The sequence below is a fragment of the Tetranychus urticae genome, chromosome 2 (genome assembly GCF_039701765.1).
Source record: "Tetranychus urticae isolate SD_2017Ah chromosome 2, NJAU_TeUrti_SD_1.0, whole genome shotgun sequence".
NCBI classification, from domain to species: domain Eukaryota; kingdom Metazoa; phylum Arthropoda; class Arachnida; order Trombidiformes; family Tetranychidae; genus Tetranychus; species Tetranychus urticae.
This window is the reverse complement of record NC_142959.1, coordinates 24,502,010-24,529,259: the sequence shown is the minus strand read 5'-3', so window position 1 is coordinate 24,529,259 and position 27,250 is coordinate 24,502,010. Positions and strand designations below refer to the sequence as shown.

Genomic DNA, 27,250 nt, shown 5'->3' with positions numbered 1-27,250 from the left:
AATCACCTGACTTGATGTTCATTTGGTTGTTTTTACCAAACTGATTTTAAGAGTTTGATACAAATTCTGTTTTTTAATCAACATGTCAGCCTCAGTTGGAAATTTTGATCAAACGTAAGTTAATTTTCTTGAATTTGTTTGTTGAATAAAAGACATTGAACCTCCTCTATTTTTTTCTTAGGGTTACAATTATGCCTAATGCTATTGTTTGCCGGGAACAAACTACAATCAAAGGAGATGTCGTTATTGGTAGTCGAACGATAATCCAGCCTACAGTTACAATCATAGCCGAAAAGGGTCCAATTATAATTGGTGAATCCAATTTAATCGAGGAATATGTTACCATTATCAATAAAACGGATCAACCTATGGTTATTGGTAATAATAATGTTTTCGAGGTTGGCTCACATTCGGAATCACTTGAAATCCAGGACAATAACGTATTAGAGTATAAATGTCGTATAGGCCCAAAAGTCAAGTTAACTAATGGCTGTGTAATTGGTACTATGTGCGATTTCAATGATGACCTAACGTTACCAGAAAATACAGTTGTGTACGGACCTGATTGTAAAATGAGGAAACAATTGGAAAGACCAGCATTGCAAACATTTCAACTCGATTTCCTTAGTAAGATTATGCCCAATTACCAGCGAATCGAAAAGCCTCGAAAAGGAGTGAAAAATGACGAAAAATGACGTTCTCAGCACAATCAAAATTACCGCGTTTTCAACAGACATGATTGTTTCCATAAAAGAGCAATACATCACATCACTTTGTTTTTTTCAGTTTATTTATCTACAAGTTTTCAATAAAAAATTAAGTAAATGAAATGCTCTGTGAAAAATCATCATCAGAATTGATACTTGCTTGATATATGCTTAAATAACATGAGTAATTATTTGGTTTAGATAAAATGGAAAAAATAGAACTGTCAAGTGATAAATAATTGAGGATCATCGTTTAATACTGGGCCTGTTCGAAAAGAACGTAATATGGTGAGCTTCGTCTGGCGATATCATACGGTGTATCACCAGCATTATTGACAGCCTTGACATCAATGTCGGGATTGAACAAAAGCAGTTCAATCAGTTTTTTGTTCTTAGTTGCTGCGGCAAGATGGAGTGGAGTGACTCCACCAGCCGAACGAGCATTAATATTGGCTCCAGCGGCAATTAAAATGGATGCAGATCGCAAGTTTCCCCATTTACATGCACAATGTAAAGGCGTCCATTCATCCATGGTTCGCGAATCAATATCAGCACCATTTTCAAGCAAAGTTTTAACAACTTCATGGTTGTCACTGTAAGAGGCTTTATGAAGTGGACTGTAACCATCCGAATCTTTAACGCTGATCAAATGAGGGAATTTATCCAACATGAACTTAACATGATGAGGAGTTCCTTTTTTACAAAATCTGAACATTTTTTCCTCCGGTGTTAGTTTCTTTTGTTCATTCACGGATCCCTCTGGTAGACCTGGACTTGGATCTTCTGAGAATTGACTTGAACATTGACTTGAGCAGCTATTTTCGTCCGAAGGAATAGGTGAATCTCTAAGATCATGAGATATTGACATCTTTAAAGTTGACATAAATACCACAATTATGACAAACAGTTGTCAGACTACTATTTTCTTTGTGACAGTAGGTTTGCTAAACAAACTACTGCAACCACAACAAAGTTTATCTATTTTAAAAGCAAAAAACAAAATTTACTTTAATAATAATTAATTGACAAATTCGTTAGCAATGATGAAACTAGTGACGTAATTATTAACTTTTGTAAGTTTTAAATAAAAAAATTATTCAAATTTTAACAAAAGATTGATGGAACGCAACAATCAGCTGAAACAATGAATTTGTGAGTTTCTATAGAAACTGAGATTTATGGATCCAAATTTAAACACACTCAATCATTTCGTATTGTCACTAAAGTGTAAAAAAAGTAAAAAATCTGACTTTCGAGTTAAGATTTGGGACTTTGTGGGTTTGTAGGGACATTAAAACTCATTTTCTGATGTAACTTTAGCAGACCAACCTTAAAATGCGCTTATTTACGAAATAAAATCCTCTGTTTCTGTAAAAAAGATTCAATTCGATTTTCAGTTAAACCTCCGCCATTCTGTAGCCATAAGAGTCAATGAGCTTAAACTTATTATTTGTCGCTAAAAGTTACACATCGGGACATTTCAAATTACATCAGGAAAATGAGTTTATGAAAAAATCTGGTCCCATAATTGAACAAAAAAACGATCGACGAGTTTTCCCTTTAACCTCAATTTTCTCGAAAACTTTCGATCGGAGAAATTTTCTAACAGCACTAAAAGACTCAGTTTTAATGTCCCTACAAACCGACTAAGTCCGAACTCTTGACTCGAAAATCAGATTTTTTAAACAAACTCTTTACTGCAATAAAACCAAATTAAATTCAAATTTTTGACTTTAAAATAGTGAGAAGCAATTCAACTGTAATAAACTAGAAAAATCATTCAAATAAATTACACACAATAATTTAATACATAATCAAATTATGCTTTCATAAATAGATTTTAATTTAGCAACACTTGGCCATTTAGTTGGTAATGATATAACGATAAAAATGGACGGTTCTTGGAAACTTTAAGGAATAATATTTATAAGTTGTGTCGCAGCAATCGATTCCCGGTGAACTTCCAACGGATCACTGATTGTAGGTAAGCGAAGCTGTAAGTCCAAAAAGGTTGGAAATGCGTTTCAATGCATAAAGAGGGGATAAAGATAAAACAAAAGGAGACAAATAAGCAATTAGCTAAATATTAATTCCTCTGTTCTTGTCTATTCCGTAGGCTCTCTATTTACACTACTCATCCTTCGACGAACTTCTGCCACTTCGAAACGACCCATCGGTCGAGGTGAATTAGCTGGCCATATAGAGAATGGAGAGTGGTCTGTTTCTTGAAGTTGCCTTCTTAGAGCAACACTGCTTTTTCGTCTTCCATGAGGCTCCATTTCAACTGGCCTCAAACCACGTCCAAATGAAGATTCACTGTGGATAGTTTCATTATTATTTTCACTCTCCTTGGAAAAAGAAAAATAAATAAAGCGAAATTAGTATTTATTTTCAACAAATTAATCTGAACAACAGAGGGCTGGACTCTACACATTCAGATCGTTTTTTGCTTTTTAGATAATGTGATGATTTGAAATCAGTAATCATCTAATTGTTGCGCAAAGGTGTAAGTTTGTGATTGACAGCAAAAAAATGAGATCAATCAAGAAGCCAAATCATGGTATCGTCAAATGACTTAGGGAAAAATCTGCTAACTCAGCTAATATTGTGTCTAATCTTTGAAGAAGTCAATCTAACGAGGGAAGATTTTTTTCAATTTTTCTTTCGGGCTTATACGAACAAACTTTCCTGTATTGTAGAGGACGAAAAATCATGAGACACGAAATTTTTGCTTTAGTTACGCTGGTGCGCGGTTAATGATATTCAGGCATTTTTAATTAAAGATAAATGATTTAGTAATGTATAGCAGTCACTGAAAAGTACATAAAACAAATTTAACCAGAAATATGAAAACATATCACAATGGAGGTAATGAATCACTTTTCAGTAATTGCAATAGATTACAATGCAATATCCGGACATAAAAATGGTTAAATATCATTAAACGCGCACTAGCGAAACAAAATCAAAAGTAAACGTGTCTCATTATTTTTCGTCCTCTAAAAAATAAACCAGAAAAAATTGAAAATAAATCTTACAAGCAAGGGCACTTCCCTTGTAAGTTAAATTTGAGCATTAAAAATTTATCAAATTTACACACACAATGCATCGAGTTATATTGAGCTTATCCTTCAAATACCTTCAAAACTATCCTAATTAAGTTAATTTGGAAAACTCGAAACACTAAATATCAAATAGACCCACTAGAAACGATTGACAATAAATGCTTACCAATCTGCTGCTACGTCTACTTGGGTTAATGGTGTAACCCCTTTTACTTTTTACGGGCAATCCTAATTCAGAATCCCCCTTGAATGCTGGATTGGTAGCTCCTTGAGATATACTTGACCTTCTTGATCCATGGATTGTGGCCTGAGTCAATCTTCGCAGTAAATTAGGCCCTTGCTATAATCAAGAAGAAAGAGAGATAAAGAGGAGAAAATAAGTAAACCTTGAATGATTAAGAAATAAATTACAAATGTGAAACAAAATGCATGAATACATAATTTTAAATATGATGAATGTCTTGAGAAAGTATACTAATACTTGGATATAAAATTAAAAATTCATAAGTATTAATAGTTCAAGACAATGCAAGTGATTTAAAAGTAATTTCAGGCAAAAGAGAAATTTATGATCGCTTATTGGTACACCAGACTAATTTATATACGATAATTATCAGCGCCACAAAATGGCATTCCAATTAACAGTAATAAACCAATCAACATTGTTATTAGTATGATGATAAATGTATTTAGCATCTCATTTAATTTATGGCTGATTGAACTGATTGATTAACTTACATCGGGTCTACCAATAGCTCCTTTGGTTACACTTTGATAAACATCATCATTTTCAACATCACTGATCAAATCTTTGAGCGTTTGCAATTGAGTTACTCTAGCCTCGGGTTTTGTGCTCAGTAATTGGTTAGGATCGAGACCAGCAATATTCTGTACAAGAAATAAAAATATCGAGATTGATCATGAATCAGGTTAAAAATATACAAGATGAAGTAAACTTACCGCCCATTCCTCGAGAATACGTTTGCCCATAACATCATCTGTTGTAACTGCCATTGATTTACGGTTATAATAACGGGCAACTCCGATATCTTCTTTGAAGAACCTCTTATTCGAATCCATCTTGCCCATTGGAACAACTTGTTTGAGCTAATAGAAAAATTAGGAAATTGAAAACAATTTTTATTACAATCGGTATTGCTGTAATGAAGGTCAATCAAATTGCAATCTTATGATCCCATATGCATGAATAAGTTGGACTAATAGCTATAAGTTTAGGTTTTTAGGCGTCCTATCGTCCTATCCTTGATTGATAAAAAGTAAAAGAATAATTTATTAGGTAATGAAAACAGTTTCATTCGGCTGTGTTTTATTAAACTTGTAATATCAGCAAATCCATTTTCAATGGTTATGTAACCTCTAATAATCAAAACAATGACTAGCGTAACATTATATTGAGTTTACTGCACTAATTACTAGCCCATTTATTGAACAATTAAGATTCTTTTTGAAAACTATAGCGAAAAGTCATCATTTTTACCTAGAAAGTTCTCATAGCAAAAGGTAATAAATCAGTCAACAATCGGGTCAGTTTGCGTTAAAATAATACTGGATTAGTTGCATTTGGATGATTGATTGATCTTTAGAATGACTGTTTCTTTGGTCTCAATTTAGCCACGGAAACAATAAACTTACCCATAACATGATGTAGGCAACGAAAATCATTCCTACTACATTGACATAGGTGAGAAGTAGCGAGACACCACCTAAAGCAATAGTTTCATATCTCATATCCTCATAATAGTGAACGGTGTATTTTTCTTGAGGTCTCCAGGCTGGTTTTAATGTAACTAATTGACCCGTTGAAGTTGAATTGTAAGTAATGAAATCTTGAGCCATTCCTCTCCATTGAAGATGGCATGCATAAGCCCATAATAGACCTGTGTTGATATGAGGAGGTAGAAAAGTTGAGGCCACGGCAACTCCTACTAGTGGACACTGGGCATCGTTTAATAATGTGATTGCAACTGCTCCACCAGCTCCCATTGCTTGCAATAAACCATAAATTAAAGCCCTGTTTTAAAGATTACAATAAGCATAATTAATCTATGGGGAAAATAGTTTTACCAGTGAAAACTTTAACAGACTAAATCATTACCTCCAAGTACCTCTAACCTCCATCTCAGGGGTTGGCCAAACACCTTCTGGTGGTGGATCCCATGCTGTAGACCATGTCATGAATACAAGTCCATAGAAAAATCCAATGACGATACAAATGAGAAGGACGATGATTAAATTGATTGCACCTAACTTAGCTAAGCCACGATCATGAATTATAGAGCCAAAACAGATAGCCATTACAGTAGCCATAATTGGCTCAATCATCATGGCAGCAGCAATGTCCACAGGAGAGTTGTTTAGTAAACCCGCGGCAGCAATAAACCCGGCAAATGTTGTATAAGCCACAAAATCAAAAGTTAATGAAGCACCTGAACGGACTCCTTCAACAACTTGAGCAACTGTCAGTCTGGACGTAACAGATTTAAGGAAATCCTTTTGAGCCTTTTTAAGACGGTTCTCTTCTTTGTTAAGTCCATATCTAATCAAAAGATATGATTTATGGCCCAGGTAATATTTGAATGATCATTATCGTAAAAATGTAAAGGAAAAAGTGAAAGTTTTAATAGGTTAATAAAAAAGCAGGGAAGGAAAATAAATCTTTCCTGATTTAATTGAGAGGGATAATCACTTGAACACATTAAACATGAATTGATAAAAATACAAGATCTAAGATGTCTTTATAGTTACGTAGAATGGGGTCGATAGATGGCAGGAAATAATGCTAATTGTGATTGGTTAATCAAGGAAGACCATATGATGGGATTTCATTCATGAGTTTCTTTCATTCATTAAATTAAATGAACTTGTTATTATAATATCCTAATGTATCTTGGTATTCTCAGATTATACGGTTTAATTGATTAAATAGGTTTACGTTGTTATGCAAATCAGTATCAACTTGTGTCATGCCGGTTTATGCGGGTAATTGGAATCGTCAAGAAACTTTGTTTCTTTTTAAGGTTAATCAACTCACATAGTTAAGTTATTTAAATCAGGATCATTAAGATCATCATCGGTTGACCAAAACAAACCAAAAGGTAAGTAGCCCAACGAAGTCTCTTTTCTAACACCAATACCAATCTCTCTTAACCGATTAATTATATAATCATTTTCATACAGATCAGCTGAGAAATAAATATGGTAACGGTTACCAGTCTTATCAGGAACCCAAGTCGGGCTTTCAATGCCTAGTGACTGTAAAATAGACTCCAATTGCTGTTGTTAAATGTGAAAAAAGGAAGTTATGTTAACAATTAATGTTTAACCAAAAGGCCCATCAAGATGTGTTGATACAACTATGTGTATCAACTACAAACTGTCAATTTACCTTTTCCATTGGTTCTTCGTCAGGGAAACTTTTAATCTGTAACATCCCTGTTAAAATCAAACAAATGGTTGAACAGATCAATAATAGTGCAAAGATTCAAGATTAATTATCGCAGTTTAGATGATTAAAATAATACCCAGACCCGATTGCCTGGGAATTCTTAAGACTCAAGATTAATCAACAAAGACCGGATTAATTCAATAAAGGATCTGATTTACTTATAGCCAATTTTACGAAGTAGCACAAATTGGTGATAAGATTTTTCAAGATGACAATTGATCATGAAGATGGGTTAGCTATAAAAGATGATGGAAATGGAAATGTAAGCTGATCACCTGCTCAATCAAAATCTGCCTTCTAGCTAATAAATGGTTGGTATGAGTTTCGATCAATGCAAATCAAAATTGAAGCTATAATACAACCACGAAAAATGAGCTTAAACAAATTTGATCCAAGAATAGAGTTAAGAATCTTAGCTAATCTTAGGTTTGAAATACTGATTGAATTGTTGTTTATCTCAATACGCGGATAAGTTACGTCAATTATTTACAGCTCATTCCTCGTGTATAAATTGAAACAATGCTTACCTTCATGGCGACTTTTTTTGTGATAATTTTTCTCATTCAGAATCTTTTCATATTCCTTCTTAGGTATGGTAACAATTATCCAAACAGCATCTTTAGCCATAACTGGTCAACCCCAAATGGATTGCACTTTCAAGTAAAAGTCTAAAAGTCAAACAACGATTTATAACAAGAGATGAACTCAAACCAAACGAGGACTAAACAATGGACAAAACGATATCAACCAACAAAATAAAATGAGACGAAAATCTTATGTAAACAAAGTTGACCAGAAAAGGATAACCATCTCAACCATAGATACTTGAAGAGCGATGAACAATTTACAATGAAATTAGATAACAATTGACTGTTGATCGGCTGGAGAATGGTTACTGAATGAAAGACTTCAAAAACTAACGCAACAAAAATGGCAACTGCGAATTGTCATGTTTGATGATTAAAAAAATAATGGTAAACCAGAAAAAAAATTGTATGTTGGTAACAATACGATTATGATAGTAACTATCATTTACTTTTCTCCTCCTTCTTCATCTTCTCACCATCCTCATCAAATTAATTAAGCTTGAAATTAATTTGGTTCATAGTTTTCTTGTTGTAACTTTAATCGTTAATTACATTAACATTGGTTAATTGGTGAATCGAGAGCTTTTTCACGCTCCTCTCTTCAACTCATTTTATTTTATTTCAAAATTTATTAGCCCGTCAATGGCATTGATACCTAAAATATAGTGATTATTTGATTGTTGTTGGTTAAATTAATAACTATTTCAGAGTAAACTAGGCAACACACACAATTGTTAAATTTGTTGTATCATTGGGTTAAACATTATCAGTGCACCAGCAACAATTCAGTGTCGCCATTAAAGTTATGAATGGTGTGTGTGATCTTACAACTGATTGTTATTCAACCAATGAAAAAGGTTTCCCATTGAAATACAAAATTCAGTTCAATCAATGATTGGTGAAAACAATCTCAATCTATAAACGAAAGTTGATTAATTATTCCAAGGTTGATTCTTGTTGATTCAATGTTTAATTAATTCGTTGAGCCTGTCCACAAGAGTCAGACAATTGTCCATCAGTTAAACCCAATCAAATCAAACACTTTCAAATGAAACAATTGATAAGGAAAATTGAAATTGCAAGCATTTCTTTTTTTACCTTTCAACAATTTAGATCCTTTGTCAGCATAAAAATTTAATGACCAACTGGTGATGATAAGTTAATAATCAACAGTTGAATAAGGTAACAATGACAATTGCAATTGTTATCATTCTTGTTTCCATTCAATTATTAAAATTGTACAAAATTTTTGTTGTTAATGAATAATCTGAATCATTTTTGGTATCCGAACATTTTACGTTCATTGAGTATATACAAGAATTGAGTGTAACAAATGATAACAATTAACAAACAACAATATATATGTCGCTCAAGTAACAGTCCAATGTCAATGTTAACATGCATTTGCTTTCATTGACAAAAGCCGTTCAACGGACCAAAAGACATGAATAGCCTTTGGGTGGCATCAGCTGTATGCTTTAATATGTTGACACTCTTACAATTATCATGACATGATAATTAACATTATCATTTTGTGTTGATTCACAGGAAACTGTTGATGATTATTTTAAATTGATTGACATGTGTCTATTTAAATATGATTGTTACACAGGAAATGATTAAGATAACAACACCTTTTTTGCATCTTATCATCACTTTGAAGCTGCTTCAACCCAATATCAACCTAAAATTAACCTCAATTGTACAACCTTAATCAACCTTTTAATGGTTCATCTTAAACTGTGACATTTTCCGAATCACCCTTTAATCAACTTTAATCTCAATGATCGTCGGATTAAATGCAAATGTTATTCAATACAATTTACTTTGTATACGTTTGTCAGATAATATTACAATCTGAATGCAACTGTTCAACTTCATAATGGATTCCAATGTTAGGTTAAACATATCAATTACAACCTCTATCATTTGATTGATTTATGATTTGTTTTATGTCATTAAGAAAGGTTGGATAAACACTGAGAACACATCAATTGATTCATCTTTTGATATTTAAATATTGATTTAGCTAATAGATCAGAATAAACATAATCTCGGTTAAATAAAATAATATCAAGTAACAATATCTTCATTTATCATAATTTAATAATTTCTTCAGTCCAGATGTGTGTAAAAAAATGTATAAAATATAATCTTAATGTTTCTTATGATTGTCCGATAGTTACAAACAACTGAAGTTCATAGAGGTATAATTATTAAAATAATATCTTAATAGTAAAAATAGAAATTCTTTGAGATTTGCTTCGATGGCAGCCTCATGATTAAAAATAAGCGTCAATTATTTAGCTTTAATCAATCTTGTTCACGACTCAATTGGATTCTGTTGGAAAAATTGAATAAAAATTAGTAAAAATCGTTGAAACATTGAACATAAGGATTTAGGAAACATGAAAATGGGACAACACAGAAATTAAATTAATAGTTGAATGAGAGTTTAAATTGTTAGTTTTGTTAATTGTTGAATGGTTATGAGTTATGTTTATCAAGTTAAATTGAGTGAAAAGTCGATTCTTACTTACATTTGAAGTTTTGATGAATCTTGATTTTGGAGGTTTTATTATATAATTTGCTAAATCTTTTTTAATTCACTTGATTTACAGTAATGAACAGTTTTATTTCATCTGAATCTAATGATAATCAAATTAACAAAAATCTATTAATTCTACTTCTAAATATTAAAATGCTCATTTGCACCATTCATTTAGATATTTTGAATACTTGAATTTGAATGGGTAAAACCATTGGTAATATTTAATTCGATAAAATTTGACAAATAAAAAGAGTCATTCTTAATGATCAACATTAAGTATGTTAAAATGCACATCTGAGATCAATCTTTAAATTGATTGATGATTGTTTTTTTTACAGCATTGAAAGACGTGAGTTGTAAACAAATAATAAGACAGTTAATATAAAATACACTAGAATTGATAAATTGTTTTTGTTACCTGGAGCTGCACTTTTCAATTGATTTTTGCACCTTTCGGTAGAGGCATATTCACCAATACAGGATGAATAGGCAATTACATGAGCAATATATGATTGATCTTGAAGTCCATTGAATAAATGTGACATTGGTCCAACACTGTACAAGGCAACATCTTCACCTCCATGAACAGCTGAGGACAAATTGATGGCAGAATAGAATCGATATCGTGGGTTATCTAAAAAATGGATCAAATTAGATTTAAATTAATTTCAGCTCATTGTTTTAGATATAAATATATAATATAATTTATACTAAATTTCATTGTAAATTGGTAAATACCTCTGCTTGTAACTTTAGCCTCATCAGGCCGAGGCTCAACATGACCAGGTCCAGTGGTGTACATAAGGGTTGAAAAGGTTTTATTAACTCCATCCTCTTTGGTATCAGAGACTCCAAAAATGTCATTACCACGCAATGGATAACCATTCATGACAAATCCATGAGAATGGTCAGCGGTTACAATGATTAAGGTTTCATCTAAAGGAAGAAGTTCAGTTGCTTTTTGAATAGCAGCTTCCAAACCTAATACTTCATGAAGTGAAAGTCGAGCATAATTATCATGGTGAGCAATATCCACAAGACCACCTTCAACAAGCAACACAAATCCATTGTCATGTTTGGATAAAACATTGACAGCTGATTCAACCATTTCAGCTAAGCTTGGTGAGCCTTCTGGTGATTTATTACGTTCTAACTCATATGGTAAATGATCACGATTGAAAAGACCAAATAAGTAATCAGTTTTTGCAGTATCAACTGATCTAAGGTCTTTGGTTGAAGTAACAAAGGACCAGTTCGCCGAACGAGCTTCTCTATCAGAAATCCAGCGATCAATAAGGTTAACACCATCGGTTCGACCGCCTGCAGCTCCAGCTGAAGGAGTGGGATCAGATACATTTGAACCAGCAAAGTGTTTCCATCCTCCTCCCATGATTACATTCAGCTTGTTACCTGGAGCATCTTCAACCAATTGACGAGCAATATCTTTACAACTGGCTCCAAACTTAGCAACATCAGTGTCACTTTCCCAGTCACGATTAGAAACATGAGCATAGCCAGCCGCTGGAGTGGCGTGTGTGATTCGAGTTGTAGTTACAATTCCAGTTCCTTTACCTGCAGCTTGTGCCCAAGTGAAAATAGATGGAACTGCGTTGGCTGCAATAACAGAGCAATCTTTTTCGCTTTTGAATATTCTTCCGGATACACCAAGAGTTGCATAATTAGCCTTGATCCCACAGGTGAATGCTGTTGCTGTACCAGCTGAATCGGGTGTTTGTCTGTCAAGGTTGAAAGTCTGAAGAGAAAAATAATTTGGGTGTTAGTTTGAATCATTTCATGTTAACAAGAAGCTCACATGCTTTCAAGCTCACATGGTTTTGCTTGTACGATTTTGGATTGAAGACAAAAATAACGAGACACGTGTTTTTACGTTTTTTCACTATTGTGTGGTTAATGATAGTAAAGTATTTTAGTCAATGAAAAAGGCATAAAACAAATTTAACCAGAAAGATGAAAAAAATCACAATGGAAGTAGTGAATCACTTTTCAGTAACTGCAATGGATTACAATGCTATATCCTCACTTGTTAGACCTGCCTAAACATCATTTAAACGTACATTAGCGAAACAAAAGCTAATGTGTCTCATTTTTTTGTCTTCTCAATTAAAGCTCAAATAATCGTAGAAGGGGTACTTCCCTTGTCAAAAGGGGGTAAGCTTAAGGGTAATCTTAAGCAGCAAATTTTCTTGAATCCCTTCAACTCAGAGAAAGTCATTTGAATCTTTTGTATTGTAGTTTTCGAACCTCAATTTGATCATTTTTTGATAGCCTAAGCTATAAGTTTTTTACTTTTCCTTCAAAATCCTGGCCAGTAAATAGCCATAGCAACGATAACGATTTTTTGAGCCTTATTAACATTCTGGACTGAAAATGTATGATTTAACCTAAGGATCTAAATATTTTCCTCAAATAATCAATAATTGAATTATCCTAACATCTAAATTTGAACTATCGAAAAGATTAACAAACCTTTTCAAGTAAGAAAACATTGTTTCTCAACTTCATTGTTCCCTTTTCATAACAATCAGAAACTTAAAACTGTATTAGCCTTGATAAAAAGTTCAAATAGCCTATGAACATTAAATAATGGAATTTCGTTACTAAAACTAATGTCTGGTTTCGAAATGACTTTTTTGAAGTATAAATGATGAATTTCTTCGAAGAATTCTAACTATTTTGACCATTACTGAGCCTTTACTCGACATTCGACTTTTATACCTTGATTAAAGCTGATTGAGGGAATTCTTCGAAAAATAATCTATTAGATCCACCAGGTAATCCATTTAATTGTTCTTTCAAAACTCGTGCAGCAGAAAGTGTTGAAATTCCCATTCCATCACCAATGAATAGAATAACATTTTTGGCATTTTTGTTTAATTTCTTGATATTCATGGTTGCGTCTAAAGATTCTTGAGCTTTTTTATACCAATGTGCTTCTGTGGTTTCAATTTCTGGAATCTGGAACAAAAGAAAACAGATAAATAAATATGTTGTTTAGATGGACAAATATAGAGTACTCATAGTTCAAACTCAGACAAAGTTCGAAGTGATCAAGAATTCAAGATATTTTCCATCAAACACAAATCGAGATTGAAAATCTTAATATCTCAATGAATTATGTCGTAATGACTACGTCCCAATTAAAAAATCACAGATTAAGTGTTTTTAACTGGTTCACATTGATTGAGATTTAAAATTTCAATTCAAATCTTTATTTTGATGGATAACACCTTCAATTATGTGTTTATTCAATTAATTTAAGATGAGGGGGTCCAACAGATAGATATCAATGACATGATTGATAAGGCCCAAGTTATGTAAGTGTTGCTTACATTAACTCAAAATGATGTTATCAGAATGCTTAAATGCTCAAAAACAATAGCTTCTGAGCATAAGGTTAAGATGATATCGTAAGTAATATGAACAACTCTATCAAAAAAGTGTCAGATTTCAATGTTGCAATAAAAAACAATTGAAACAATATGACAATTGAAATTTTCTGGTTGCTTGTTAGTCAATGATATGACTGACAGGCAAACGATGAAGAAGAAGATTGTAATTAACATAGTAACAAAGTCGAAACTATTACTGGTGGGCGAGATAACATGATGACAATTGAAATTATTAAATTTTATCTTGATCAAAGTGCCATAAGAGCGTAGCTCATGAAACAAGAGCTATGAAACTATCAGATATTAGGTGCTGAGAGATTAATCTAATGTAATGCATTATTGCAAAATAAATTAAACAACATTGAGGTTAAAGCATCAGAGAAAATCAGAGAATAGAAAATTGTATTTCTGATAAAATCATAATTGAGATAATAATTTAACAAGATACCAGATAACCAGATAATTTCACGCTATTACTGGTTTCATTCGATAAAGGAATTGTTGTTTTCGAGGCTTACAATATTGCAATTAAATCCGCTTATGAACAAAAACAGAACATAATTTTTTAACCTTTGAAACTAACAAATAAATAATATCCAATGTCTATTCGATAAACTTTCTAGATATTATTGAAATATTCAGAATATTTCTAATGTTTTATTCATTCCTCTGGTAAAACATAAATCACTAATTAGGTACATCACATATATCAAGAGACTTATCTAAGAAGATTTCCATGCTTGTGATTACCATGTTAAACTGGTTTAACTGAAAGTAATTACACAGACACAATAATTTGCCCAACAATTTGATTATCCAGCAATTTTCTTAGCCATAAATGCAATTAACATTGACTAAGGGTTTACCAAAGCAAGGCAAATTCCTTCACACACACAAACTATTAACATGAGCAATTAATGAATGTAAATTGTCTTCGAATATCTAGACTTAGCAAAACGTAACTTATTACGGTTCCCTAACAATTAAAATGGGTATAACAATGAATGACTGTAGCCTTAATTGGAGGTCTTGAATGAAAATATTGAACTTGATGCTAGTCGATTAAAAAGATATTATCAGCTGTTATTACAATTATTATTATTAATTTTCCAATGAAGATACAAAGGTTTGATGTACTTACGTTAGGTAACTGAGGAGAGACGTCTCTTTTAGCTCTTGAATGGCTTTCAACTGAGTAAACTGAGGAATGGTGGGATTTCATGGCAACTATTTCAGAGGCATGATGGACATTATTTCTAGGCAAATCATTGTAACTCAGCGTATTCAACAATTGATCTGATTGTATTGAATCCTCGAGACATTTTACTGATACATTGAAAGATGGGTCCACCTTTAGAGCTTTAAAGATTTGCCAAAAAATGACTTTGCCCAGCGACTCTTGGAAACCTTTATCCAAATGATCAGCTTTATTGTCCACTGTTTGTTTACCATTGATTACCTCGTAGCCATGATTATGAAAATCTATCTTTTCAGCATAAATGTTTACTAAGTTGTCTGATTCAGATGATTTCTTGACACCCAAGTCAATTGTAATGTTAACATAATCCATCTCTAGTGTACCTTCCCCACTAACTGGAAACATGTGGGCAACGGGTCCATTAATATGGTAATTTGATTCAACTTTTATTCCTTCGATGCTCATAGTTGCTTCATATTTATCTATAATTGAAATCAAGGGAATAACGATTAAAAACAAATTAATTTAGTCGTGATTTTAATTAGATAAAAAGCAAAAAAACAATTAAGATAAAGATAATTAAATCACCCGTCGAACCTAATTTGGAAATTTTTGTTTGTCTGGGAATTTGTTTTGTTCAATCGAGTTGGGCAAAAAATCTACATTCTGTTGATTAAATTGAAATTGAAATAATGAAAAAATAGTAATTTGACCTTAAAATAGCCAGAAATTAGACTAAAAAAGTAAAAATCAAAACAGATTCAACACTAGGACTAGTCAAGACGTAAATAACTTTGTTTGTTCACAAATCATTACCAGACAAACCGCAAAAATAATCAGAGGTCAAGCAAGAAAAAAAATGGCAGACTAACCTTTGTTGACCCTTTTGAATGGGGTTACCAGATATTTGTTAAGACCCGTGATTCTGGTGTTGTCGAGTACAACTTTAAAGAGATCTCGATCACACGATAAAAGAGGTGACAATTGTATTTGAGAAGATAATGTGACTTGTTCATGTATACTTAAACATTTGTCAAAAACATTGGTCAAATCAATGGAGTTACTTGATGAAGATGATGATGAAGTTAAAGTGGTTAACGGTGTTCCATGGGCCAAGCCAAAAGGAGCCACAATTGAGAGCAGCAACCAAATAATTGGATGAAACATCTTAAACTTTCACTGGAAATGATCACAAAAGTATGAACAATTCATTATAAAGCAGAAGAGAAATCCCAAAAAATGAAGATAAAAAGTTTGCTACAAACTACCACCCGAGGTCGCTACACTCAATTCTTTGTTTGCTTTTTAACCAATTTTTTCCTTTCTTTTCTCCTTTTCGAAATGAATCTTTCTTCAGATTTTATCAGACTGAAAATAAAACCTCTTTACCCTTTCAGGAAAACTTGAAACTGGTTAACTCCTTGTGATGGAAAACTTTAAGCAATTACACTTTTATTGTGGTTTTAATCAATTATCTTTACCACAGCCAAAAATCACATTCAATGAAACCAAATCTTGCCAGCTTTGTCTCAATGTCTTATCACGTTCATTGCCTGGATAATGATTGATTTCAATGTATATTGTTTTGTGTTCACCCTTACATTTGAATCTAAACCTTTCAATCATTATGGTTAAATTATAATGATAATTATACTGTAAATCAGAAACAATCGAATTGGGAATAAACTAAATCGGTTAAAGCAGATTGTCCTCAACATCTGTAGCTGATTGTTTAACTGAACATTAAGATCCATTAACACTTCATTCAATGTAATCAACTTCAACTGTTTTCATATCGCATATAATTTAATTTATTAAGGGTTAACAACTATATAAAAAATGGTTGATATTAAGAAACATTTCAATCATGATAATGTAATATACAGCCATGAATTGCTGCTGTTTTTGCTTTCATTCAATCTTCAACTTTTTTTGAGTAATCACAATTTCACTGGTGATTTTCATCTTCATTTAATTTTCTCACTCATCAGCTTCCTGATAATTAATTTGAGTTTTTCCATGTAATTAAAATTATTCACTCATTTGAAATTAGCTTGATTGAAAATCAAATGAACAAAAAAACCTAAATTAAATCTGGTTTAATTTGGTTGGACCCAAGTCTGGTTGAATGAGCTGGCGAAATGAAATAAATTGTAAAACCAGGAAAAACAAATGTCTTTGATCCAATTTGATTGAAGACTCGATGTTAAAATTGATGTTAATCAATTGGTCATGCTGTTAACTTTCTGGTAAATCATAATTGTCAAAGATTGACTAGAGTTTAACAATTTGCCGAGTCATAGACAAAAGCTATTCTGTCTCTCCTGAACTATTCAATCACAAATGATTAAATCAATTTAGTTTATTATATTTCATCTCTAAATGAATAAGACGATTTAAAGTTGGAATCAATCAACAGCTGAAAGCTCGAACCCGAACCATTTTTTCGTCTATTTTCATCAGTTGCTCGAGTGTCAATTGTCAACAGTTTGTGGGATCATTACTTGTATTTCAGTGATTGATTAACTGCTAATGAAATTTGATTTAACTCGATTTTGAAAAGTAGAAAAAGGTTAATTTTAAAATTAACGGTTTGTGATGAAAAATTAGTAAACATTAATAGAAAAGTTCACACAAATTGTTGTCTATTTTAATGAAATTTATCAAGCTTACATGAATGTTTTACTTGGACTTTCCCAATCAAACAAATGGTTGATCTAATTTTGTAAGTTTAATTTGGTAAAAGCATTATTGATAACATTTTTTACACAAAGAATCAATAATGTTTAATGGTTAGTGAATTTCAAGTGTAATCCATTAATTTGTCAATCATTTATCCCTGAAAAAAAAGAACAAGATTTATGGATTTGCCTTTTATTTTCGAGAATCATGATGATAACAATGAATTAAATTTTAATTGCATTTGAATTACACTTGGGGAGTCTAGAGAAATATCATCGAGAGATGAATGAAGGAAACAAAAATCATGATTGACGGGTATAATGATATAGTTATCTATACAACATTAGGCACAGAGTCACAAATATATAAATTATATTTTTTTGCGATTAATTTTGTAGAGCCATCATTAATCATGGCTCAAATTTTTAAATTTTTTCCACTTTTTTGTTCATTTTGCAATAATGGAGGTAAAGTTAATCAAACACTACCTTTTTTTATACAATAACTCTAGCTTTTTGATACACTTGTGCAGGTATTTAAACTGTTGAGAGAGTTGCTTTTGATTTACAGATCGGAAAAGGTAGGAACCTCAGTTGAATCTTTCCTCCATCCTTTGGCTGCATTGGAAACATCTTCTGATTGTAACATTGCCATGTTCCAGTTCGCCATTAAAGTTAATCCATCTTGAGTATTGTGTTCTCGTGAGTATCTCATGCAAATTTTGCTACCTTGAACTGCAACTGGGCTTTTAGTGGATATTAGTGTGGCTGTTTCGATGGCTGCTTTTTTGGTTTGCTCACCATCAGCAAATAGTTTACTAACCATGCCCATCTGGAAAGAGAAAGAATACAAATTTAGTTGAAATGCTTCTTGGAATGAGAATAAGTTACAAAGAAAACATCTTCAGATTGTTTAACATGAACATAAACGAGATTGTCAAACACACAGACATAAGTACAAGTACATAGATTTAAGATTGTTTAAGATCTGTTAAGTTTTAAAATTGGTTGATTCTTTAAATTGGACAAGAAAACAATTTACTTGTTAACCTTGATTGTTTTACACTACCCTTGAACTGTAATTTGACTCGCTAATAGGGCTGAAGATATTTTTATCTGCTGACGTAAAACAACAAAAGATATTTCACATTTGATTTGACGTGTAGATTGGAGAAATAACAGTCTTCACAATAATCATCTACTGACCTCTTTGGCTTCTGAGGCTGGAACTTTTCTTGCCGTGTAAATCATCTCACGAATATAGCTATCGTTTCCTGATATCCTGGGTATTCTTTGCAAGCCTCCCATGTCTGGTGCTCTTCCTGTGTCTATCTCTTTCACATGAAAATAGGCATCTTCCGATGCATAACGGATATCAGCTGCAGATACCAAACCAAGAGCTGAACCAACACAGGGTCCATGGATTGCTGCTATAATTGGCTTTGAACATTGCTCCAAAACAGTAAATGAATCTTGAAACAATAGAATCATTGATCTGATATATTTAGCTTTACGAGCAACATCAGACATCCCTGCAGTCCTAGAGCTAGTACCCCTTATTTGAGAAACCATTTCAATCATGTCGTTATAGTCCAGGCCAACCGAGAACTGTTTACCAGTTCCACTCAATACAACAGCACGACAGTGTTGATCATCGTTAATACGGCAAAACAATTCGTACAATTCACGAAACATTTCCTTGTTGAGGGCATTCTTAGCATCACAACGATTCAACTCGACATGCAGTACATGTTCGCATGGTGACGAAACTTGAAGTGTATCATAATCATAATTAGATACATGAATTGATTTTGATGATAAATTACGGCTTGAGATTAATTGTTTTCCAAAATTTGCTGATTGACGAGTAAGCAATGCTGTAAGAAACAAACAAAAATAAAAGAACATTAAACATCATAATCGATCATTGACACTTCAGAGATGCTTAAACAGCAAACTAATTCAAACAGATTTGTAACTTAAAACTAAATCAAATCAAAGTCAGTTCATAAAATAGTTTATTAAATAAAACGCATTAAGATTGATTAATTTTTGGAGGGATTTAAAAACAAATGTAAAATCAACCGTTAATACTAGCTATGCCATCTAGCGATTTTTTCAGTAGCTAATATGCTGCGAAAATTATGCTCGCATCAAAAAGTTGTTTTCACCCAAACAGATAATAACCAAACAATCAATCAATCATTTAATTTTTCCAATTACTCTTTTGTGATTCACCAGGAAAGATTGGAAAACATCAAGACTTTATCAATGTTAGTCATGTGTTAACCAGGTTTTATTGTGAAAATTTATCAAATCAGATTAATCTCAAGGTCGGGGAAACCTCTTTTTCAATAACAAACGATTCAACATAATTTTATTTCGCCTCAAATTAACAGTAAACAGACTCTTTCATCATCACCATTGACATCATCACAATCAGTTGATATCACTTCATCATCTTAGTTCTACCCAAACTTGTTTACTCATTAACAATTTCCAATTTTTTCCTGTTTGTTTTTGCAGCCTGTTTTACATGTAAACATTACTATTGAATTGCATGGGAACAGAGATTGAAACAAGAGTTCATAAAGCTCAAGATAATTAGCGGATGGTAATAGTGATCAAAGATATGTATTGAACATTTTCTCAAGGCTCAAAGACTGTAATTAAGAAATAAAGAAATACAACTGTTTCTTAACAAAAACAATAAGAGGATCAATCATAGTTAACAATGTTAAGATCAAAAACATAGTCACCAACCAAGGTTTAGATTGGAGGAAAAACTTCACTGTTTATGTATCGCACAATCAATCATTGAAGTGCTTCTCTTAACGATGAGAAATTGATGAAACGCAAAGTGAGCTCTTAATGTTGATAAAACAATTATCTGAATTCTTGGCCAATTAAAGACAATGTATACAAGATTCTATTTTTGTAAATAACTGATCAATAGAGAATAGCAACATTACCTGATATTTCAATACTTCAATGAAGTAAACAAAGCTACAAATTAAATAAAAATTAACAATAAACTTACCGAATGTCTTGAAAAATGTCATTTTCCCGAGATTTGTCAGTCCACCGACCCAATTACGGTTTATGTAAATTGAATTAAAAAGCAAAAACAACACAAATTGAAAGTTAAATTAAAAAATCGGAGTCAAACTTTAATTATCACAACTAGGTTATCGTAATACTTTGATAAATTGAAAGATGGACACAGTAAGGAAATATATTGATTCTCATTCAAACACTAAGAATATTTATGTTAATAAAAGGCAACTTCGATATAATCTGATTCACGAAACACTTGGACGATAATTGTTATAATGGAAATGATTGAGGCGGGGTGATTGGGTATCACCCACTTTAAAATTCACCCTCCCTTCCTCTCTTAGTCAATCAATATCAACATCTTCATCTCTCTGTTGCTTTACAATTTGAGTTCCTTTCCTCAGCTACAATAACAATCAACATCAATGAAAACGAAATGATAATTTAAATCAGATAAAAGGAATTTTCTGTATAGTCAAGCGTCCTTGTCGGTTTGTTTTCGTGTTTTCAATTTGTTTTCATTCCTAATTAATGTGTATATTCAGCTTTTTGTGTTCAGATGATTCAGAAAAACCTCCTTCATCTATGACATCAAAAACAATTGATGACAATTAGCTGGCTGTTTCAACAGATATTACGAAAAATCTGATTGTTTTAGTAGAATCATTGGAGAATCCCTTTGGTGGAAAAGGTGATTAGATATTGTTCCAAACGACAGGATCACAGGACGTCATATTGATAACTCGATAGATGCATATAGTCAACTTAACCTACACAAAATTAAGATAATCATCTATTGAAATTAATGATCTTTATCTCTCTATCTCTATGGATCTCTTGCTTGAATTTCTTGGTTTCCCTTAACGAGAAAGAAATCAGAGAAAAAGAAAAGTCTACATCTCCTTTTTTTACAACTTGACTGTATCTTGATTGTTCAACAGGTCTCCTACATCCAACTACGAAATCATGAACCTCTAGTGATTGAATGATGATAAAATGTGATATGAATCGGATGAAATGATTACAATGCTTTGATTTTTCTTGATTGCTGATTATTGTTGATTATCGATGTTGATGTTTGTCTTTGGTATTGCCTTGTTTATTAGAACGATATTTTTGAACATCTCATTCTCTTTATTTATAAAGATTGGTGATATTTTCTCTCTTAAAGGTAAGTTGGCCAAAAATTATCCTTTTGATTCTATTGTTATTTTTGGTTCAAAATAAATGCATGAATCCTCTAGACAAATGCTGGAAATTGATACAATTTACAATTTGTAGTTTTCTAGGCGCTTGGTTCTCCATTTGAGACATTAAGTTTAGCTGGGGAATTTGATTCCGAATTTGGTTTTTGATGAACAGGACAAGGCGTTTTAGTTTCCAATGAATTTGATAGTGGACAAACAAGATCATCTGATTGGAATTCCGGCTTGCTCCGTCGTTTCAACAAATTAAAGCGACTTGATTTAATCTGTTAAAATAAAGGAAAGTAAAAACCATAATTTTAAAATCATTGAACTTTCGATTCGAGACAACGTGAATTTGATAAAATTTGATTAAAACTTACAGTTATTTTGCTTGATGCAATGGAAGAAGGATTTTTAACAAGATAATCTCTTTTAATTTGCACAAGTTCAGGTCCTAATAGATCATTGAAACTTGAATAAATGTGACGTCTTAATAATGATTTAGAGCTTGGAATGCCTAAAAGGGAAGCCAATAAATCTGCATCAAATGCTGGTTCATGAACCATGAGAGCTCCGTGAACACCACTTCCTCTTAAACTTGAAGTATACTCAGAGAGATCAACGCACCTAAGCCATTCCATGACACGATGAGAAGTCCATAAAGCAATAGTTGAAGCATTTTTACTATCACTGGCTAATTTATCTGAAACTGCTCTTCTTTCTAAACAATTCGGGTCAAATTTTTGCTCTCGTAAAACTTGTATTCCTCGTCTAATACTACAATAATGCAATTTAGCTGTTATATTCAGGTTAATTAAATCCTGCATTGTTAATCGATGAAGAACAGCACCATCTACTCGAGCGTTAAGGAAATTTTCTTTGAATTGTGGTAAGCCGATATCATCTAACCAGCGAGCTACCCATAAATAATCCAATCGATGAGCTGCCTGGGTCAATGGATCACAATCATTATTTGCAAATGCTAAAGCCAATTTCAGCTTTTTACGATGAAGCTTGTTCTTCATTCCAAGATACTTTTCAATTTCATTCTCTGTCGCGTTGAATAATTGTTCACCAGTCCGGAATATTTGTTTACATCGCTCACTATACATTCCAAGACCAATAGAGTTAAACCATTGAGCGAGAAGAGCATTATCAAATCGCGGAAATGGAATGTCAATCCTAAAAAAATTACAGAAACAAAAAATTCAGACTCTTTTCATAAAGCATATTAACATCAGATATCAGATGTCTACTCATGATGAGAATGTGAAATCTTACTCTAATCTACGCCTTTCTCCTGATATAAGCCTAGGTCCAGCTGTTGATCGAATACCACCCCTTACAAAATGATTAGACTCTAAATTAGCTGCCGGTGATTCAGTTTTCTTTATCCTGAAAGGAAGAAAGAGAAGGGATTAGTGACACAATAACAGAATATTTATGTTGTTGAACCTACATAGAAAGGAACTTTTTGAATCCTTTGGAGTTATCTTTTGCTCTGAATGATGACTTCAATGGATTTGGATGAAGAGAGGGTGCCGGAGGTACTCGCTGGTTCACTGAGGTCTTAAATAAATCTGGATTGGATCGTCCACCATTTGGAATAATTTGATCTTCAGCTGCTACATTGTGAGGAAGAAAAAAAACAAAATATAAGAATATATCATTGAATAAATTGAAGTAAAGTACAATTAAAGCAATCTACAAATAATATTAAGACAAACTACCGCAAAACCAGTCAAATTAAAAGAAAGAATTATTTTTCTCCATACCCAAAGATGAGTGAATTGAGTTAAATTAGTAGACAAAAAGAGTAAAAACAAGTCCAAAAGAGGAAGACCAAGTGAGTTTTGTCGGAAGAAAAGTATCATGAGCATGCATTGGAATTACAGATGTGAAGAATAAGAAGTGTAGGAGAGGAACGGGAAAGGAGGAAAAATAAAAAGACAACACAGGGAAATCGGGTTAAAAGTTAAATTAAGATTAAATGGAATAGATAATGATGATAGATTTCACGGTGATGATTACAGGCGTCCAAATATAATCTATCATCATTGTAGTTTTTGGTGACTGGTTCGGGCTTACTTGTAAATCGTTTGGTCCGTTTTAAGGAGAAAAAATCTTTACCAAATGAGACAATATTATTAAATCTGGTTCCCGCTGAGGTTGTTGTTGGCTTGGTTATCCCAATTGAAGTTGAACCAGATGCTTGAGCAATAATGGGTTTACCTTGTCTTCCAACACTTGTGGACCCGATATCTCCTGATATCGGTGTTTTAGAAGATTCCATTTAAGTTGATAATGGTTATTTAATGTTTAATAACTAAACAGATTATTAAATTGATAAAAAAATATTTAAAAAGGTATTAAAAATAATTAAACTTGAGTTTAAGTTGAGTTGTCATTTTGAGACTTATCTTTGCCAATCACTGCATTGTTTATGCTTTTTCCACATTTGTTTGCTTTCTCTTCCAAGGCTACAGCAAGCCAAAAAGGCATAAAAAGCATAAAGAGCATAATCTTTTCCAATTCGAAGGGAAAATTGTAAACAAATTAGTCAATCAATTTATTAACTGTTTTCTTTATCCATTTAAACTTTAATTAACCCATTTTAAGTCATTTAAAATACTTGTTAATCACTTGAAGTCAATGTTTCCACTAAAAGTGTGAATTAATTTGTTTCCAGCCAAATTTAAAATTTATTTCCAATGTACCTTTCCATCATTACCTTCTAATTTTTTCCTTCATCTGGTTTAATCTGTAATTATTTCATACATTTCTATAACAACTGTTTTTATACCATTGGAAGATATTTATTCAGGTAATTGTGTTATCAACTCTACGACAGTGATTTCTATAACCTTGAATCAGTGTTAACCCATTACAGTGAATGAATGGCGAACATTCTTCAAGCTTAAATCCTCTATTGATTGTGAAGAGTTTTTCTGGTTTTGCTTTCCCAAAATAGCTGTAACCAATTTTAATTGAAATACCAGATTTACGATAAAATATATATATTCCAAGACAGAGAGGAAAATGGTTACTGCTTTCTCATGGTGCATTGGAAGGTGAAAGAACGATGTCTCAATGTAACGATGAGAATTATGGAACTCAAGCTATCTGTTAGCATGATTTCGAAATTAACCATGTGATTCAAGTTTAATGAATTGTCCTGCTCAAGACGAAAGTCTAATGCTAAATATAAGACTCTCATTTGGTGAAACTGATGTGATACCCAAAATCTTAAGAGAAAGCAGTCAACCCATTTTCATCAAGAACGAGCTCAGATTTAACCCATTGATATTTGAAATTTTAATTGAAAATTATATATTTTGCTTCAATTAAATTCACAAAATTCTTAGGCCATGAGCTCTTACTCTTGATAGAAAATTTCTTAGCTTTGACTTGAAAAAAATTAAATAAAAATCCCAAAAAAGAAAGGTTTAACAAAGAAAAATGTTGATTGAGAAACTGGCAAGCGTCTTTGGTGAATGTGTGATAGTGTAGCTAATGAACCGTCCCTAAAATCCCCTTCATTCATTGGTTAAAACTGGATTGGTTTAGTTTACTCTAAAACCGTTTTCCTGTGTTCTTTTTGGTTTGTTTTGTTCCCTCTCTTTTTATCATCTCTTGTTATGTATTATTCTTAAATATTGGCGCTTCAATTATATCCTAACCAACCCCTAATTGTCTCAAACGTAATAGAGCCATTAATTATTCTTCATTTTTTTTAAATCGACGGTACCCTTTTCAGAGACAATATGAGAGTCGTGGGATTGATCAGTGGTGGTAAAGACTCTTGCTACAATCTAATGCAATGTGTTAAAAATGGTCACACATTGGTTGGCCTTCTTAATTTACATCCTCCTGCTAATCAACCAGGTAATTGAGACTTTTCCTCTACTCTTTTATTGAAATGCCTTAGTCTGCTTTGCTGTCTCCTAAAGCTGTATCTTCTGATATCCATTGATAACCATGATTATTTCTGTTTTTCTGATTTATTGTTTTCTTCTGTTTACTTTTTCATTTTCTCCCTTCTCCCTTCTATTTACTCTGTGCAGCCGGGCCTGCTGATGAATTGGATTCCTACATGTACCAAACCGTCGGTCATCAAGCAATAGAGTTTTATTCACAGGCCATTGATCTGCCTTTGTTTCGACATCCTATCCTAGGTAAACCAATAAACCGAGGTCCTGATTACCCTGTTGAGGAAAGTGGCGATGAAGTTGAAGACTTGTTCATTGCTCTGAGTAATCTTAAACGTAAACTTGAATTTGATGCAATCTCGGTTGGTGCCATTCTCTCCACCTATCAAAAAGTACGAGCTGAAAATGTTTGTAGAAGACTGGACATTGATCTTCTCTGTTACCTTTGGGGTCGAAGTCAGAAGGAATTATTACAAGAGATGATCCAAGAAGGGATCCATGCTGTTATTATTAAGACTGCATCCATGGGTTTGGAGCCATATAAGCATCTCGGTTTAACACTGCAGCAAATGTATCCAGTTCTGGTCAACCTTAATTCAAAATATGGAATGAACATTTGTGGTGAAGGTGGTGAATACGAGACATTAACCCTAGACTGTCCTTTGTTCAAAAGTCGCCTCGTTATTGAGGAAAGTCAAATTGTCATACATTCCGATGATGCTTTCGCTCCTGTCGGTTACTTAAAGCCAGTCCGTATCTCTTTGGAAGCTAAAAGCAACTGATTTTAATCTTCTCATCTTATCTTTTTATACTCAACTTTTGTTAAAACAAAAGAAATACGTTGTAAACGTGAAAAAGTCGAATATTCAATCATTAACATCAAACCACTTTTTTTACCCAGCATTTGACTTCAATCCAATTCATTCAACTCGGGTGTATCTTACAAATACGTGACATGTGGTAATTCTTTGGGCTCACCATTGCGAGACAGCATCTTTTATCGTGATCTTCAGATCTTAGATTGAGTATTGGCCATCTTAAAATGATATAAAAAGATATGGTAATTTTGGACAAATTGACTCTCAAAAAAGATACAAAGATGTAAAACTCATCGATAAGAAGTGAAACTTGATCCATAAATTCAAAGTGTTTCAAAATGTTTTGAGTCATTTTGTTTCCTCTCAGGAAAATACGATTCAGAAGAGCTTATTTCAGTTGAAATTGCATTCCTGCAAAATCTTGGATAGTAATTTTACAATTTACAGGAATGGAAAATATGAGGAAAAGAGGAAAAGCTTTTTGGTCAATTGTCTACATCAACATCACCTCATTATTACCATTGTTACTATTTTAATGCTTTACTCAACTGATTGACTATGAATTTAGTTGTATTCACTGCTCCAACGGCAATT

The 27,250-nt window shown here is 32.6% G+C and overlaps 7 protein-coding genes across 13 annotated transcripts; 2 read left to right on the top strand and 5 right to left on the bottom strand.

Moving 5' to 3' along the window:
• Positions 1-18: 18 nt before the first annotated feature.
• DCTN6-p27 (dynactin subunit 6) lies at positions 19-830 on the top strand. Its single transcript, XM_015926972.3, has 2 exons — positions 19-114; positions 182-830. The coding sequence occupies exons 1-2, from the start codon at positions 83-85 to the stop codon at positions 693-695; spliced, it is 546 nt and encodes a 181-aa protein (XP_015782458.1). The 5' UTR covers positions 19-82; the 3' UTR covers positions 696-830.
• On the bottom strand, positions 769-1,590 carry LOC107360339 (ankyrin repeat domain-containing protein 49). Its single transcript, XM_015926971.3, has one exon. The coding sequence runs from the start codon at positions 1,588-1,590 to the stop codon at positions 961-963; it is 630 nt and encodes a 209-aa protein (XP_015782457.1). The 3' UTR covers positions 769-960.
• Positions 1,591-2,526: 936 nt separating this feature from the next.
• LOC107360786 (uncharacterized) lies at positions 2,527-8,200 on the bottom strand. Its single transcript, XM_015927506.3, has 10 exons — positions 7,766-8,200; positions 7,179-7,225; positions 6,825-7,066; positions 5,889-6,329; positions 5,426-5,804; positions 4,733-4,879; positions 4,511-4,660; positions 3,939-4,112; positions 2,837-3,055; positions 2,527-2,701 (listed from the first exon to the last, which is right to left on the bottom strand). The coding sequence occupies exons 1-10, from the start codon at positions 7,863-7,865 to the stop codon at positions 2,618-2,620; spliced, it is 1,983 nt and encodes a 660-aa protein (XP_015782992.1). The 5' UTR covers positions 7,866-8,200; the 3' UTR covers positions 2,527-2,617.
• A 1,713-nt stretch (positions 8,201-9,913) lies between these two features.
• LOC107360638 (alkaline phosphatase) lies at positions 9,914-16,161 on the bottom strand. Of its 4 annotated transcripts, none has more exons than XR_001568342.3 (7): positions 15,857-16,161; positions 14,928-15,466; positions 13,113-13,352; positions 11,115-12,129; positions 10,795-11,010; positions 10,366-10,473; positions 9,914-10,166 (listed from the first exon to the last, which is right to left on the bottom strand). XR_001568342.3 is itself a non-coding variant. In XM_015927334.3 (6 exons), exons 1-6 carry the CDS (start codon positions 16,149-16,151, stop codon positions 10,156-10,158), a joined length of 2,316 nt encoding a protein of 771 aa, XP_015782820.2. In that variant the 5' UTR covers positions 16,152-16,161; the 3' UTR covers positions 9,914-10,155. The 4 variants fall into 4 exon arrangements, 2 of the variants coding, with proteins under 2 accessions (XP_015782820.2, XP_015782819.2); XR_001568343.3 differs by having other exon boundaries at positions 10,366-10,467; XM_015927334.3 differs by lacking the exon at positions 10,366-10,473.
• A 1,451-nt stretch (positions 16,162-17,612) lies between these two features.
• Positions 17,613-20,959, bottom strand: LOC107360449 (delta(3,5)-Delta(2,4)-dienoyl-CoA isomerase, mitochondrial). The gene is made up of 3 exons (XM_015927113.3): positions 20,706-20,959; positions 18,872-19,542; positions 17,613-18,497 (listed from the first exon to the last, which is right to left on the bottom strand). The coding sequence occupies exons 1-3, from the start codon at positions 20,725-20,727 to the stop codon at positions 18,231-18,233; spliced, it is 960 nt and encodes a 319-aa protein (XP_015782599.2). The 5' UTR covers positions 20,728-20,959; the 3' UTR covers positions 17,613-18,230.
• Positions 20,810-24,344, bottom strand: LOC107360447 (liprin-beta-2). Of its 4 annotated transcripts, none has more exons than XM_015927109.3 (5): positions 23,998-24,344; positions 23,369-23,534; positions 23,191-23,304; positions 22,290-23,091; positions 20,810-22,193 (listed from the first exon to the last, which is right to left on the bottom strand). In XM_015927109.3, exons 1-5 carry the CDS (start codon positions 24,200-24,202, stop codon positions 22,008-22,010), a joined length of 1,473 nt encoding a protein of 490 aa, XP_015782595.2. In that variant the 5' UTR covers positions 24,203-24,344; the 3' UTR covers positions 20,810-22,007. The 4 variants fall into 4 exon arrangements, with proteins under 4 accessions (XP_015782595.2, XP_015782596.2, XP_015782597.2 ...); XM_015927110.3 differs by having other exon boundaries at positions 23,369-23,531; XM_015927111.3 differs by having other exon boundaries at positions 24,040-24,344.
• An 85-nt stretch (positions 24,345-24,429) lies between these two features.
• LOC107360450 (diphthine--ammonia ligase) lies at positions 24,430-26,741 on the top strand. The gene is made up of 3 exons (XM_015927114.1): positions 24,430-24,733; positions 25,667-25,794; positions 25,974-26,741. Exons 2-3 carry the CDS (start codon positions 25,674-25,676, stop codon positions 26,618-26,620), a joined length of 768 nt encoding a protein of 255 aa, XP_015782600.1. The 5' UTR covers positions 24,430-24,733; positions 25,667-25,673; the 3' UTR covers positions 26,621-26,741.
• Positions 26,742-27,250: the final 509 nt, after the last annotated feature.

Bases quoted from the DNA above. Each gene is read 5' to 3' on its own strand.
- LOC107360449 (XM_015927113.3), bottom strand. From the start codon at position 20,727: ATGACATTTTTCAAGACATTCG. The intron at 19,543-20,705 runs GTAAGTTTATTG...TGTTTCTTACAG, and splicing joins GACATTTTTCAAGACATTCG to CATTGCTTACTCGTCAATCA. The intron at 18,498-18,871 runs GTCAGTAGATGA...TTCTCTTTCCAG, and splicing joins CAGCCTCAGAAGCCAAAGAG to ATGGGCATGGTTAGTAAACT.
- LOC107360339 (XM_015926971.3), bottom strand. From the start codon at position 1,590: ATGTCAACTTTAAAGATGTCAATATCTCATGATCTTAGAGATTCACCT.
- LOC107360786 (XM_015927506.3), bottom strand. From the start codon at position 7,865: ATGGCTAAAGATGCTGTTTGGATAATTGTTACCATACCTAAGAAGGAA. The intron at 6,330-6,824 runs GTGAGTTGATTA...TCTTTTGATTAG, and splicing joins GATTTAAATAACTTAACTAT to ATATGGACTTAACAAAGAAG. The intron at 5,805-5,888 runs GTAATGATTTAG...TCTTTAAAACAG, and splicing joins GAGGTTAGAGGTACTTGGAG to GGCTTTAATTTATGGTTTAT.
- DCTN6-p27 (XM_015926972.3), top strand. From the start codon at position 83: ATGTCAGCCTCAGTTGGAAATTTTGATCAAAC. The intron at 115-181 runs GTAAGTTAATTT...TTTTTTTCTTAG, and splicing joins GTTGGAAATTTTGATCAAAC to GGTTACAATTATGCCTAATG.
- LOC107360447 (XM_015927109.3), bottom strand. From the start codon at position 24,202: ATGGAATCTTCTAAAACACCGATATCAGGAGATATCGGGTCCACAAGT. The intron at 23,092-23,190 runs GTAAGATTTCAC...TAATTTTTTTAG, and splicing joins GGAGAAAGGCGTAGATTAGA to GATTGACATTCCATTTCCGC. The intron at 22,194-22,289 runs GTAAGTTTTAAT...TTATTTTAACAG, and splicing joins TTGCATCAAGCAAAATAACT to ATTAAATCAAGTCGCTTTAA.
- LOC107360638 (XM_015927333.2), bottom strand. From the start codon at position 16,151: ATGTTTCATCCAATTATTTGGTTGCTGCTCTCAATTGTGGCTCCTTTT. The intron at 15,467-15,856 runs GTTAGTCTGCCA...TTTCAATTATAG, and splicing joins ATTCAAAAGGGTCAACAAAG to ATAAATATGAAGCAACTATG. The intron at 11,011-11,114 runs GTATTTACCAAT...TCCATTTTTTAG, and splicing joins GGCTAAAGTTACAAGCAGAG to ATAACCCACGATATCGATTC.
- LOC107360450 (XM_015927114.1), top strand. From the start codon at position 25,674: ATGAGAGTCGTGGGATTGATCAGTGGTGGTAAAGACTCTTGCTACAAT. The intron at 25,795-25,973 runs GTAATTGAGACT...TACTCTGTGCAG, and splicing joins TCCTCCTGCTAATCAACCAG to CCGGGCCTGCTGATGAATTG.